This window comes from Panthera pardus, unplaced genomic scaffold (genome assembly GCF_024362965.1).
Source record: "Panthera pardus isolate Hobbes unplaced genomic scaffold, ASM2436296v1 HiC_scaffold_17, whole genome shotgun sequence".
Classification (NCBI taxonomy): domain Eukaryota; kingdom Metazoa; phylum Chordata; class Mammalia; order Carnivora; family Felidae; genus Panthera; species Panthera pardus.
In genome coordinates, this window is record NW_026526732.1 from 123,263,956 (window position 1) to 123,280,133 (window position 16,178).

The following is a 16,178-nucleotide window of genomic DNA, read 5'->3' on the forward strand; positions in this document are numbered from 1 at the left end:
ATGGGTAATAGAGTAAGAAAACCCCAGCACAGCATTTTTAGCTGTGCGACCTTGAGAAGTTTCTCAAATGCTTTGTCTGTGAAGGACTACCATAGCAAACCTTAGTAATCCACTTAAAGAATCCCCGGAAAGTGTTAAAGAATGAACGTGAAGTATCTGAAGCCATAATAAGCACTCAGTAAGTGGTAGCCATTTATTAACAAAAGCAATAGTGTGCCTTTCAAGACAATCGTTCTTAGACGAAGATGTTTATGTGGCCTCCAACTGGTCCTAGGCAAAACTGTAAAGTCAGCCGAGTTTGTCTTTAGGACCTCTCGCTTACTTTTCGGTGCCCCTCCAAAACCCGCACGCAGAACCGGCCCAGAAGAACTGACAGGAGGGTACGAGAAAACATTCGTGACTACAGGGAGTGAGTTGAAAAGCTCTGTCATCAGCAGTCAAACGCCCCATAAAGCTTTTAAAGACAGGTTTATTTATATATAAGTGCATGAAATTGAATACAGAAATTTTATTAAAATACTGTATATTACAAATTTTTAACCCAGTAAGTTTCATGTAATGACAACACTGAAGTTCTGGAGTTGCTTTTAACAGTTGTTTCATGTGTGTGTCGGGAAAGGGTTCGCCCTGTCGATTACAAAGAGGAGAGACACATGGGCCTCGGAAACGGTCCTGTGATTAGACAGTGGATGATATCAATTGTGCATCTTTTCTTGAAAGCAATGGGCTGGAACCTCGGTCTTGTCTTTGCAGACCAACTTTCTATCGTCACAAATAACTCACATGTTAAGTTTATTGCTGCCCTTTGAAGAAAATGAGTGGTGAGAAAGAATTTAAAACCAAGACCGACATCTCTAAGGCTAACCTGATGCTTACCACAATTGAGATAATTCAAGTTCGCTGCAAAATTTGTGTTGTCCAGGAAATTACGCTATGTACACAATGAGATTTATACATGAATTGGGAAATAAAAAAATTGCTTATATAAAATTAAAAATCAATAGTATACAATATTTACAGCTTGTTAGGTATTATACATAAACACAGTCTTGAAAATAATCCTTCAAAATTAAATGTATTATGTAAACATGCACAATACAAACACATACTCATACAGTGTAGTTTACAGTCTTAACAGAAGGGGGAGACCGTGTTCACATAATGTAGGGTACTTCATCACGTATGCCTTTGTTTTTGCGCGTTACCCCGTTCAACATGTATCCTTCCCGTCTTTGAACTTCACAGTACATTAAGTATTTCTATAGTAAAAATAAATCCCTGATGGTAAACGTATGCCTAAAGGTTACATAAAGTGTCTGCCCTTGAACTACAGTATAAAACTGACACTGCTCACACCAGAATTTCGAGTTTCCAACAAAACTAAATTTTAAAATCCCACGTTAACTTGTCTGGACTACATTTTTCTCCAGCTCAAGCTTTCTTGTAAAAAAGAAAAAGATACAGACCAATAGCACATCACGAAAGCGTAATGAGAAGAACTGTCATCTGTCAGAGTCAACGGCAAAATGGCTGATCTTTACAAACCACGAGGAGTAATTTCGATTACGCCGTCCCTAACCTCTAAGCCTCCAGTGACAGTGTGCCAATCCTGAATCCTGCCACATTCACTTTGCAAACGTGTCTTAACTGCAAGGCACTAACGCATCATTTAGCTTTTAAAAACTGGACCGTTTTGCTAAATGATTCATCGGTGGTCTGAGACTTAACACAATTTGAAAGTGAGTTTTTAATACCTCTCGGGTAAACTATATTTTTGCTATTTAAATCAAGACAGTTTTGTTGGTTAACGTGAAGTTGATCCCCTTGTCCTAGAATGACTAGAGTCAGGGGTTAATACTTCATGGTAGAATCCTACAAATTTTACCAAGTTATAGGACTAAAATGAAAAATACTGTGCACTTTTGTTTGTTCATCTAAATATACAGAGCTCGTGTGTGTGTGTGTGTGTGTGTGTGTGTGTGTGTTGAGAGCCAAAACTGTAAAAAAAAACTCCCCATCGTAGATGCATCTGATATCACAAATACCAAGAAAGTGTAGACCATCAACTCATCCAGTATTGAAAGTAAATCACTTTTAATTACTTTTCCAACAAGTGCCTCTATTTTGCTCTCCGTGGAGAAAACTTTTAAATGTTCCTTCCCCCAAGATACTTAGTGATGATGTGCAAATATTTTCATCTAAAAACAAGAGTAACTTGGCAGCAGCAATACTACCAAGTTCATATTCATTCGTACAGGGCTCTAAAACGAGAGATGATCTTTAGCAATTATCAGTATGTATTTAGGAGAGAACGTGTTACGGTTATGGTAAGTGTGAATTATAGTTCCTCCTTCTATATGTATGTGTGACACTGCTTTCTAGTTTCAGTTGCACACCTAAAGACGTTCCCCAAGAGGGGACAGTTATGTTACCACTGAAGGAACATCTACATAGGTGCAGAGTGTAATCTAAAACAACATGTAAGAGGTTCATGCTCTCTTGGCTTGCCTGTAGCATTTATTTTTCGGTAAGGTTACAGCTGCATACCTACCCATAAGGTGTTAAGAACATTTTCTTCTAAACCAGCGCTTTTGAGTCTATGAACACACCGTACGTATGTTTAAACTACAACACATGACATCTGTATGGAACGGACAGGGAGGTTTTTAAGAAACTCAAAATTAGTTCTCAAAATCCAGAAAGCGTTATTATGTAAGTTCAACATACGTGCAATGGCCGCAAAGAATGTAAAAGTGAGGCCTCTAAACGCGGGAGAGAAGACAGTTACAGCTCAGAGCTCAGTTCACTCAAAGAATGTGGGCGTTCCTGTCCATTAATAAAATATTAACTGGTACATCCCCACATTTACTGAAAATCCTTTATATATTAATCACTACTTCCCCAAACAAATTCACAGATATGTTTTTAGATAACTATTTCAGCAGCCTCCTCAAAAACACTGTATTGCCTACACCGAACAGAGACCCTTTCATGAGAAAGGAAAACCTACCACACACACACACACACACACACACACACACACACACACACACAAATGTACTAGGATTTCAAATGCTCTGTGGCCAGTTAAGCCTCACAAATAAACAGCATGTTTCAACGTGCAGGAGACAGACTCACACAGTGTAGTTTACGACCCTAACACAAGGGGGAGCTGTGTTCACATCACCTAGGGGCCTTCAGCGCGCGCACCCAGGCTTTCCTGCGTTACCTCCCAGCTTTTCTTCCCATCTTTAAACACCCCGCTGCTACAAAATGCTGCCACGTGCTTGAAAAACTTTCTCATCTTTAATCAAATAATGTCCTTTTGCACCTGAAGAGTCTCCCTGCAAGACGTTATAAGAAGGACTGGGAGTTCGGGGACGTTATGAGCCACCTGGTCTGACGGATGACCAGCCAACTGTCAGCACCGAGAGTCTCACCTCCGGTTCTTAGAAGGAACAACTGATGCAGCTGCCCAGCAAGTTTATTGCCAACTTCCCCGTAATTTGGGCCTACCAGAATTTCTTCCTAACTTTCCATGTTCTTCACATCTTACAAGCAGGTAAGGACTCTCTGAAGAGATTCTGATTAAGACTTTTCTGAGAGGAAAGCATTTTAGTAGCAAGAGTGAAGTCGTTTGAGAATATTTCAGACAATATTCTTAGCATCTTGTGACTTCCTGAATTATAAAGTGGACATAAATGAAAAACAGCAGTATTTCCTTGAAGTTGGAAACAAACAGGCTGGGCGTGAGCACCTTTGGTCCGTGGGAGGAAGGACTTGGTGGGCACTGAGGCCCAGTTCTCTTTCCGACACAGGAAGCCCAAAGGCCAGGGCGGCAGCTTGGAAAGATGGGACTCCTAAAGGACACCCTTTCCCGTCCCTACCAGGACAGTAAGCTGCAGGTGGGAGAGATTCAGTGAATGTTGCCTGAATGATCCAAGGGAAGTGAGCAGGATAAGGCAAAGGAGTCAACGCCGGTTACCTCACCCTTTTCCTCTTTTAACTAGTGGTGAACACGACTGGCAATTTAACCCTGCTGGTCCTGGCCATTTCCACCACCACCAACTCCCAGAAGTGGTCTTAGAGGAGTATCTGCTGATTTTCAAAATCAAGAGGGGGAGAGGGGGGTGACTGGGGGACTCAGTTAAGCATCCAACTCTTGGTTTCGGCTCAGGTCATGACCTCGCGGTTTGTGAGTTCGGGCCCCGCATTGGGCCGTGCTGACAGTGTGGAGCCTGCTTGGAATTCTCTCTCTCTGTCTGCCCCTCCCCTGTTCACTCTCTCTGTCTCTCTCTCTCTCTCTCAAAATAAATAAACTTTAAAAACTTTTAAAGAGAGAGAGATGGAGAGGAGGCAAAGGAAGCAAGATTATTAAGAGACACTTTTTAGTTTCCTTCTTAAAGTATATGCATGGAAAAGGTGGAAATTGAAGAAAATAGATGAATTTTATAAAACAACGTATTCAGTTGGTATTAAAAAATGTAATTAAAAAATTCTAATGACTATCTATTGGTCATTTACTACCAGACATGTACTGTTTCGCGTTCACAAACAAAACATCAACAAGTGCTGAGCCCTGGATTCAAATCGATGTTGCTGGCTTGGAGTCTAGTATTCTCTCCACTCTGCCCCAGTAATGAGATCTCAGTTGCAGATATTTCCTTTCGTGGATAAGCTGGGAAAAACAGAATTTGAGGGGAGGGAACAGGACTTGAGCTCTCGAACCGAAACTCGGGAAGCCAAGTGTCCCAACCTTTTTAGGATTTGTAATCATCTTGCCGGCTCTTGGAGGACTCAAGGGCAGGATCCGTCTCGGTCAGCCCTGTACTTACTACAGGAAATACTCAGCACAGCACTTTGAAGATAGCAGATCCACCAAAAAACATTTACAAAATTGAGTCAGTTGGTGAGTGTCGGCTTCACATGGCGGCCCCGCTCATGTCTTCATTAGATGTTCTCTAACAAAGACCTTTTGGACAACACTGATTTTAACTTACCCCTCTTCCTTATATCACAAATGCATGCTATACAGGGCAGCTCATCTCCTTAGCTCTCACTTCAAGTACAAACAGACCCTTACTTTGGGCCGTGGAAACCTACGTTGCAAATACTAAGAAAGTATACTGGGTAATAAACCGTAACACTGGCTAGTATCCACTGAGATCCAGAGTAAGAGAGACTAAGCCGCAAACACCGAACAGGGCCGCCGTCTAGAAATCTCCTCCTCCTAGCAACCAGTGGAGTCACCCCTCAGTGCAGATTCCTTGCACCTCTCGCATTTAAAAGGGTGACTTATTACTTACTAGCTTAGATGGCTCCGCCCCCCGACTAATTCTGCTCTATGGACAGTTCTCATCAGTCTGTTAAATAAGAATTTGTTTGGGCACTGGGCCAGAGGTCTCTTCTTTGGGGAACTGATTTCCCTGTCAGTGGTATTTTAATAAACATTTTTTTTTTAAATAAGGAGTGTAAACGCTGAAGGATTTCCCCCTTCCTTCCCGCATATGTCACATAGAAAGTTTACTGCTAGATCACACATAAATTTTAAGAAGGTGTCACCCAAATACATCAATAAGGGCTTCTGTCATATCACAAACAAGGGTCTCCAGCATGACTAAACCAAGAAAAATTTCCCCAAATTCAAAAATCTCACACATCCTTACCTATTTAAAAGATCACTCAACTGAACAAACATACAAAATTCTCCACTAGAACATGAAAAGCGTTCACTGAACAAAAGCTTCCCAATTAGACTATATTCATATATAGCAGCTTTAGATATATGTATGTAATGATATATACGTGTGTGTAGATACATATCATCAAGCGTCTATTGTCTCTGTAGGAAAACCACCGATTAAAAAAAAATCTCGCCATAGAAATAGCTATTAAGACAATTTCATCAATTCACTCTATTCAGCTGCATTTCAAAACATCAAGAGAGGGACAGTTGCACAAAATCCCAGTGGAAAGAACTAAAAACAGCAAAGAAACCAAAAACTCCCCTAATGTTTCAAAGTACACACACACACACACACACACACACACACACACACTTCATCACGTGAAGCAACCTGATGGGGCAGCTGCAGACTAATTATTCTCCATCCAATTATACTTCCATTCCAGAGTAAAAACAGGAGTTAAAATCTCTTTGGTCCACACCTTGATGGATTTAATGTGGCTAATTTTGGATTCCAAACCATGAGCTCCCTATTCCCTTACCATGATAACTTTCCTAAATCATGAAATAACCATATGTTGAAATAAATACCCATTTTGTAGATAGATCTGAAACAATGTAAACACATTATCAGTAATTCCTCTCAAAGAATATGAACACTTGAAATTATTGACAGAATAGGCAAAGTAAAGAACACAATTCAAGTCTGAAAGAAACGGAGAAATCAAACCGACTTGGGAAATGTATGCCTACATTTAATTTGGGAAAACATCAGGAATAGAAAGAACACATGAACATAATTCTAGGCTTGTACATAATAAAAAGAATCAATTTTAAGATCTACTCCAAAGATCTCTAGGGATGCATAGTTGCTTATTGGTTTTTTTTTTTAAAACAGATTTCCAAGCCACAGCATTAGTAAACCCCCCAAATTGGCCTCCATACTGGTAAAAGTATCCCCTACCCCAACTCCTTACTGGTAAATCATGCATACATATTCTGCTTTTTGGTGGACAGAAGTAGTGTGGGCAATGAAGCTCTTACATTTGAACAGGACCTAATAGAAAACTACTTTTTACCAAATCATTTATAAAACAGTGAGGCTAGAGTATGCAGATTATTTTCTGGATTGCCCTTAAGATATTTTCTGCAGTGGCTTTTTGAGTTAGTACATTTGTAAGAATACCTGGTATTTTTAAAAATCTCAGTAGGAGACAAATTCAACCAGGCTCTGTGTTTTCCCTTATTCCTGTACTCTTAAAAACAATTACATCTTGCCAGAATCTCTTAAAGTGTTGTATGCTCAGGGCTTTTTCATTCTAGTAAATGTAAATAATAGCATAAAACAAGAACTGAACAACAGAATCACTCTACTACATGCTCAGGACTGTACTGATATGCTGAGATTAACTGCCAAATTTTAAAATTATGTACTATATACCCCAATTTTTACTTAGCGAAATCATGTTACCACATGCCCAAAGTAAGATAGTTTGTTACTCTTCGTATATAACTTACTTGTTACTTATCTACAAATGAGGCTTTTTGTTTTCACAGCCTAATTTAGGCCACTCTTTAAATATAGTTAATACTCCAGAATGAAAGATTAAAGATTGTGTATGTTTTGTCAAAAATCAAGATATGTGCAACAAGTAATATAATCCCACCAAGATACTAGTTATAAAGATGTTTTCTCCATGATTCACATGGCAAAAACTTTCTTTAGAAGGGTCAAAGAATGCAACATGCATTTCAGACTTCTTTTCTTACAAAGGTTATAAGAAAATTTCCAAATTATATTTTCATGACACACAAACTACAATCAACGTGTGTGACCCATAAAGTTTCTGAATTCATATCAACAGAATAGTTTCGTAGGAGGGAAACTATTAAAAGAGTGTTATTTAAGTGACTGGAAAGGATGCACCCTACAGGTCTACTTTGAGTCCTTAAAAGAGTTTAGCTAGTTTTCCATTAAGTATTATTTTCCACATAAATTAAAGTAAATAACAATAATGCCTAAACATATTAAAGCCCTAAATCCCAGAAACGCTCAACGTGAAAAATCAAGTAATTTCCCTATCATATTAAATGATCCGGTATTCAGCACTCATACGGGATTTAGCGTTACACGACAAAAATCTCACTAGTTACCTGAATTCATGTCGGATGTGGTTCACAGCACTCGTCTACATCTACACTTGCAAATTGTCACATGATCAATGTTAAAAAACAAAAAAAGAAGAAGAGGAGTTTGGCACATATATCAATTCCTCCAAACGTCCCTGTAACTTAACACGACACTGTTAACAACGATGATTCAACACCAGTGTTAACCTGATTGGCAGCTAAACAAGGTGCTTCCTCTCGTAGCTTCCGGTAGTGTAATGCGCCTGGCCCGGGACGGAGGCACGTAAGGTGCAGTGCGGTAGTGCAATCACTTGAACACCAGAGGGCGATCTTTGCACACAGCTCAAGGCCTTCCTTCGCTTGTGACCCGGCTCCTTCCACGTTCGGGTACCATTTCACTCCCGCTCGTTAACAACGCCGTTTTCTGAGAAGCTGTACATCTGTTTCCTTCGGTGATGTGAGACATTCCCACCGAAACCTCAGAGTGTGGCGAGGATCCTTGAAAAGGAGATGATTAATGTCAATACAGTCTGTCCCACGCCCCACACCAGCGCTTCCAGGGGGGCCATGTTCTTCCCTGCTACTCTGTAGATGCCGGCGACGGCTGCACCTGGAAGAGAGAGGGGCAGAGAAACAAGATCACACACGCATTCCCTCCGTGACCCCCTGCTCCGAGGCGACGTCGGTGTTTGCATTTCAGCAATCGATCATTCTCATTTTGTGAGCCGTCCGCGGAAGTTTCCCGGGGATGGGTAAAAGTCACGCTTTACCACGTCACGTAACTGCAAGACAGGCCTCTTATTTTCCTATTCAACTGTAAATACGTATTTATAGTACACGCTGTCACTAGGCACCGAACAGGTTCATAGAAAAGGAATAATTTGCTATTGGAATCTCTCACCTGGGCGTTGAACTGGCCAGACATCACCACTTTTATCAACATACAATGCAATATATTAATAATTATTAGTGAAAAGAGAAAATTACAAAACTTAATCAAAATTCTAAATTAACTAAGAAATTTTTTAAAAAATTAATTCTTAGGTGTCATATAAGATAATCAGAATAGCAGACTGCTACATTTCAGAATCTACCATATAAAGTAGTTTATTGCAGTTCTTAATAAAGCATACACCTGTAAAGTTATTTAGAGACTAGTATCTTGACATCTAATAAAAATGGAAGATGAACTCAACACCTGTTCTGGGAGAAATGTTTAGATGATGCACACTTCTGAGAATGAAAGAATCCCAGAGGTTCTCCAGGAGAATTCCTGAGAGAACTCCCAGGAGTCGCAGAGCCCATATGATTGAATACTTCACCTTATTAATATAGTACATATAATGAAACATTTAAGTTACAGTATGCCTTCTTACAGATTGAGATGGCCTTAAAACCTTCCTCTAGAAAAAAACCGTCTCTCTATCCTAGAATGACCAAACAAAAAGCAAGACCAGAAGTAGAGGATTCAGAGACACTGAAATGACAATGATTTGAGATAGAAATCTGTTCATAAAAATTAGCTAAGAATTATCTCTGTACTTCTCTTAAAATCTCCCAAATAAAAGGAACCGTATTTCTCTAAAGCGATACACAAGGGAAAAACAAATTATTAATCTAAGCCAAGGACTTTATATGCACATTTTTAAATGTTTGCTTATTTTGAGAGGGAGAGAGAGAGAGAGAGACTAAGCTGGGGAGGGGCAGAGAGAGAGGGAGAGAGAAATCCCACGCAGGCTCTGCACTGTCAGCATAATGCCCGACGCGGGGCTGGAACTCACGAACTGTGAGATCATGACCTGAGCCGAAACCAAGAGTCGGATACTTAACTGACTGAGCCACCCAGGCGCCCCTAGACACATTTTTTAAGAAGGACATTAAAATGTATATCATATTTCCTACATACTATGTTTCTTGATAGTGCCTTTACAAATATTACCTGGTTTAAATATCCACACCACTCCAGAGTATTATTACCTAAAGACAGAAAACAGAGGTTCACAGAGGCTCAGTTACTAGCCCGTGGAAATACTAAGTACAAGAGCTGGAATTTCAATCTAGGTGAGTCTGGCTGTAAATCCCCAAAGCATTTTATCATTTCACATTGACACTGTTTGAAAAAGAGAACAAGGAATTCAGAAAATCATAAAGTGAATAATTATCATCTCAACATTAAATAAAACTTCTAATGGCACCTGCATTTGCTTAATCAAGTAACAAATTTCACTAGTGTAATTGGTGATATGCTCAAATTTTAGAATTGGATAACAGTCTTTAAAAATTGTAAAGATCTGGGGCACCTGGGTGGCTCAGTCGGTTAAGCGTCCGACTTTGGCTCAGGTCATGATCTCACGGTTGGTGCGTTCAAGCCCCGCGTGGGGCTCTGTGCTGCCAGCTCAGAGCCTGGGGCCTGCTTCGGATTCTGTGTCTCCCTCTCTCTCGGCCCCTCCCCCGCTCGTGCTCTGCATCTCAATAATAAACAAACGTTAAAAAATTGTCAAGATCTTATGCTTTCTCTGTTATCAGAAATTATATTAAACCTGAGAAATACTCTGCTTTTATGAGGATTTACCCCAGATTTCCAAGACTATCGTCAATTTTAAAAACACCATTTGGCCTCCATCCTTCCAGCATGAAGTTTTCAAAAATGATCCAAAGGAGAGGAAACACTGAGCACTCAACTAGCTCCAGCGGCCTAGGGAATGGGAAGCAAATCTGTCAAGTCAAACTTCTTCACACCTTTACATGGTGCGAAGAGCATGGGTTCTGGAGCTAGACCTGTGGATTAAAGTCTGCAATCCACCACCTTCCAAATGTGCTACCCACGGCAATCACTTCCCCTCTTGTGTGCCCTGTTTCCTCAGCTGTAAAATGGGCGCGTGTGAAGACGGACAGGTGATGCTTGGTAAGTCTTGGGAGAGTGACCGGTCCTAGGATGCGCTCTCAACTTTGGCTGGTAGTTGCCACAGTAGTGGATGAGACAGGTGTTTCCCATGGGGCATTCGGCATTCGGCAGATGGTGCCGGAACACGTGGCTGCCACCGGACGCCATAAATCTAGGTCCCTACTTCAAACCGCTCCCCAGGATAAATTTCAGATGGGTTAAAGAACAAAATGTTAAAAACGAAACTACGAATGTAAATTTTAAAGTATAAGAGAATATGGGGCGCCTGGGTGGCTCGGTCGGTTGGGTGTCCGACTTCGGCTCAGGTCATGATCTCACAGTCCATGGGTTCAGGCCCCACGTCGGGCTCTGTGCTGACCGTGTAGAGCCTGGAGCTGCTTTGGATTCTGTGTCTCCCTCTCTCTCCCCCTCCCCCGCTCATGTTCTCCCTCTCTCTCTCTTTCTCTCTCTCTCTCAAAAAATAAATAAAAATGCTAAAAAAATTTAAATATAAGAGAATATATTTATGATCTTAGGAAAAGAGGACTGCTGAAAGACTACACAAAAATAAGCAGAACCCATCAAGGGACAGACTAGAACACTTGATTAATATACTTGATTAATGTCCAGAATACAGACACACATATACACACACAAACACACATAGAATAACCGAGGCAGTACTTTTTGTAAAAGCAAACACAACAAAACAAACAAAAAACCAAACAAAAACACAAACAAAAAACCCTAAAACTCCACAAAGTCAAAAGCAAGAACCCAAGTCCATCAGCCTGGAGTGGTTAAACTATACCAAGTCCACACCACGAAACCCATACAATTTCAAAGGAAAAATATAAACTTTATGAACCAACTCAGAAAAGACCTAAGACATGTCATTTATGCAACAAAGACAATGGAACACAAGACTATATATTCTCCACTAGTACATACACCCGCATGTAAGTGCACCTATTATGTAAACATGTCTATAGGAAAATACAAACAAATGTGATAAGTAAATAGAAATCTGGGGAGATACATACCAAACTGAAAGTAGGGATTACGACTGAGCAGAGCACTGATTTGGGGGTGTCGTCAAAAGAGTGTTATGCAGAGAATAAAACAAATGAGAATATAAATTTTCATTTTCTTTCCTGTGGATAATCAGCTAGGGACCAGTTTGGAAGTTACCACCTCGCTCCAAAAGAAGCAGATGTGCAGAAGTCCTGTATGATTTCACACCCAGAAGCACTGGTCAGAAAAGACTGCGTCAGTGGAATTCTCGATCTGAAAGATCTGCAGGCAAACAATTTCGTGTGCCTCTTAAATGGACTTGGGAACACTGCTATTGAATAGTGAGCAGATAGGAAACAGTATTTATAAAACTACGTGTAGGTTATAAAATAACAAATTCCCAAGTACTGTTATCCAGCTGAAGAAAAGAACGTCTCTATTTCCTTTGAAGTTCCCGTGGACTCTGCTCAGTCACGTCCCATTCCCTCCCTGTATTTGTTTTTGTTTTTTATCATTCCTTTGCTTTTCTTTGGCTTTACCACCTTCCTGTGTCCTAAAAATATATATGACTTAGCTTTCTGAATAAACTAATTTTTTGTAAACGGATACTGTATACCTTACAGGTCTGAAAGGTATCGTGCGTGTGGTGTAGGTATAATTCATGCATTTTCGCTACTGCATAGAATTCGACACATGAATATACCACAATTGATCCATTCCACTGCCAATGACCTTTGTTTCCAATACTGAGCAATGACAAACACTGCTTCTGTGAACATCCTTGCGTGCAACCCTTGGCACACATAAGCAGTCAAAAGTTTCTCTTCATCACATGGGTGAAAGTAGGACTGCTCCGTCTCATGTTACGGGCATTTTCAACTTGGCTAAGGTGATGCTAAACTGTCTCCCAAAGAAGTTGTACCAATTTATATTCTAGTTACTCTGGATCTTCAGAAGCAGTTGGTACCTTTTTTTTTTTTTTTTTAAAATCTCTGTCAGTCTGATGGGTAAAAGGTATCTCTGTGATTAATTTGCATTTCCCTGATAATAATTAATGTGACTGAGCTCTTCTTCACGTATCAATGGCCAGTAGGGTTTTCTACTTTTACAAAATGTTTGTCACATCTTTTTTTTTTCTAATTTTTTAAATTACGTTTCTTTCTTTTTGAGAGGCAGAGAGGGACAGACAGAGTGTGAGTGGGGGAGGGGTAGAGAGAGAGAGGGAGACACAGAATCTGAAGCAGGCTCCAGGCTCTGAGCTGTCAGCACAGAGCCTGATGGGGGGCTCAAACTCATGAACCGTGAGATCATGGCCTGAGCCGAAGCCAGACGCTCAACTGACTGAGCCACCTAATCGCCCCATAAAACATTTGTCAAATCTTTTGTCCTTTTTTCTACTGAGTTGTCCTTTTCTTACTTGATTCGTAGGGTTTCTAGAATATAGTTTGGATATTAATCTTTCTATATTTATATATGCTAACAAAGGTCCTCCCCCCAATTTGAGCTTTAGTTTTTTTACTCTCTTTAAGGTCTATTTGGCTGAACACTAGCCAGTTGAAAGAATACAAATATTATGGTCTTTATTTTCTTGGGGAAATACAAGGCTGAGTTATGCAAGAATGAAGAAGACACAAGTAAAACAGGATGTTTGAAGTAAATGATACATGTTCGGAACTGCCCCTCCCAACAATGGCAGACAGAATCAATTAGAAATAAGGAAAGACCCCATGAGGACCAAGGGACTAGCGAAGGCTGGCAGAGTGAGGATGAAGTGGGGAGAGCAATGCTGCGATGGTGTGGAGGCCAGTGAGAGATATGAACCTACAAGGACAGGAGAGACTAGACGAAGAGCCACCAGTGGACAGAAGATGTCAATATCCAACAACACAAAGGGCCCACGGCGCCACACCAGTGAAAGTGATTCGGGTCGCCCTCCATAGTTCCTGAGAGAGAGAGTGGACGTGAAGGCCAAGGCAGATTTGGTTTTAACAGCGTGGGTTCCGTCAGCTTGTGCGGTCGGATGAGGGGCTGGCAAGCGGTGGTCCGTAGGTCCAGCCTGCACCCCGCATCACATGGACGCGGCATGGGAGCTAGGAATGGTTTTTACATTTTTTAATGGTTTTGAAAAAGTCAAAAGAAGAATATTGCATGATGCATGAAAATTACACAAAATTTAAATTTCAGTTTCCATAAATCGTGTTTTCCTGGCATACAGCCATAGTCATTTGTGATCCCAAATTATCTCTGCATTCCTAGGATAACGCTCACGAGGTAAATGAGCCCATACCCTCCTATTCTTGTGCACTCTTTATGCTGCTTACCCAGATTACTTCGGCCTCAGCAAATAAGCTGTGCACAGCTTTTTCTCTTTCCGTTTCTGCAATAATTTGGATAAAACAGGAACTAAACCGTCAAAATTTGGTAGAACTCCTCTGTGAGCCCCATTTGAGCCTGGAGTTCCTTTGGGAGGAGAAAGTCTTCAACATGTCAATTGTTTAAATATACTGATTGTCCCATTCATATTTTCTTTCTTCTTATGCCAATTTTGACAGTTTATATTTAGGAATATATCTCTGTTCAAAAAGCTTTTATATTTCTTTATTCTACATTATTGAGTCTGTAGTTATTTATTCTATTTTGTTCTATATTTTACTTTTCTGCCTTCAACTTATTTAAATTAGTTTGCCAGCAATCTATTCATCTTAGTATCTGTCCAAAGAGCCAGTTTTTTGCTTTGTTAATCTTTCGGTTAATTCAGAAAACCTGAACGGTGTTGGAACGCCTGGGTGGCTCAGTCAGTTAAGCGTCTGACTTTGGCTCAGGTCATGATCTCATAGTTTGTGAGTTCGAGCCCCCCCCCCCCCCCCCCCCCCCCCCCGTCAGACTCTGTGCTGACAGCTTGGAGCCTGGAGCCTGCTTCTGATGCTGTGTCTCCTTCTCTCTCTGCCTCTCCATGTTCACGCTCTGTCTCTCTCTCTCTAAAGTAAGTGAATATTTTAAAAAATTAAAAAAAAAAAAAAAGAAAACGGAACGGTGTTTCTCTACACCAATAAAACTAAGCAATGTCCTCAAAAGATACCAAGCACAACCACCATAATATAGGAAGAGTCTGAGAATTAAGTTCACCAAAAGTATTCAACCCCCTTGTTAAGAAAAACATTTTTAAACTCTAACAAAAGACTAGAAGATGACCTAAATAAATGGAAATCCATTAGATGTTCTTGGGTGGAACAGTTTAATATGCCAGTTCTTCCCAAAGCAACCTCTCCATTCAATTAAATCCCAATAAAAACCATAATTATACTTTTTGAGCAACTGAGTAGACATATTCTAACATTTATATGAAAGAATAAAAGCCCATAAATAGCTATGCCGACTTTGAGAAGGAAAAGAAATGAGCGGAATCTAGCCTTACCAGATGCAAAATGCCACAAAACCATAGCGATAAAGAAAATGTGACCTTGCTGTAAGAACGCATAAAAAGACTAACAAATCAGAACAGGGTTCAGAGACAGACCCTTGTACCTTGAACATAATACGCAAACAAGGTGAATCAGTGTGGAAATGATGCATTTTTTTCCAGTGGGTGGTGTGGTAGAAACAGACTTACTATGTGGGAGGAAATACCTGGAATGCTGTCTAATACCAAACCCAAAATGAGACTCACCATGACCCAAGTCGGGAATTGATGAAATTATGTCTGAATGCCAGGCACCTGTTTTTGTAAATAAAGTTTTACTGGAAAAAGCCATGCCTATTCATTTACACAAGTCTATACGTGCTCTCACACTACAATGGCAGGGCCGAAGAGCTGTCACAGAGACCACCTGGCTTGCAAAGTTTAAAATATTTCTTATCCAGGGGCGCCTGGGTGGCTCAGTCAGTTAAGCGTCTGACTCTTGATGTCAGCTCAGGTCATGATCTCACAGTTCATGAGTTCAAGCCCCGCATCGGCTGACAGGTAGAGCCTTCTTGGGATTCTCTCTCTCTCTCTCTCTCTCTCTCTCTCTCTCTCTGCCGCACCCTCCCCCCCCCCCACTCGCAGGTGCTCCAAATAAATAAACAAGCAAACATTAAAAAAATATTTCCTATCTAGCCCTTTAAGAAAATGTTTACTGACTCTTGTTTTAGATGAAGTAAAGATCTTTATATCAGAGGTAAAATTATAAAATTAATGTTAGAAAATATATCAGCATATATTTTGACCTTGGTGTGGGGGAGAACTTCTTAAATTAAATCATAGACCATAAGGCAAAACGCTCTTTGAGCTGATCACATGGAAATTAAGGATTTCTAGAGGAAGGTAACTGATAAAGGACTGAGAAGTTCCTTGCGAAATCCAAAACCAACAAGGGACCCGTATCTCAAGTGTGTAAGAAACACCTGTAGTTTAATGAGAAGAAAAGAAGAACCCCCAAGAAAAGTAAACACATAACTTAAGGAAGCAATCTGCAGGAAAAGAAT

General features: G+C 40.4%; 1 protein-coding gene across 1 annotated transcript in view; it reads right to left on the reverse strand.

Annotated features, from left to right (window-relative positions):
• Positions 1-451: 451 nt before the first annotated feature.
• The window catches only part of TMEM170B (transmembrane protein 170B), a 37,085-nt gene continuing 21,358 nt past the window's right edge, over positions 452-16,178 (reverse strand). The window contains exon 3 of the mRNA XM_019420116.2: positions 452-8,426. Coding sequence (XP_019275661.1) covers positions 8,296-8,426 — 131 coding nt within the window. The 3' untranslated portion in view covers positions 452-8,295. The remainder of the gene's footprint in view (positions 8,427-16,178) is intronic.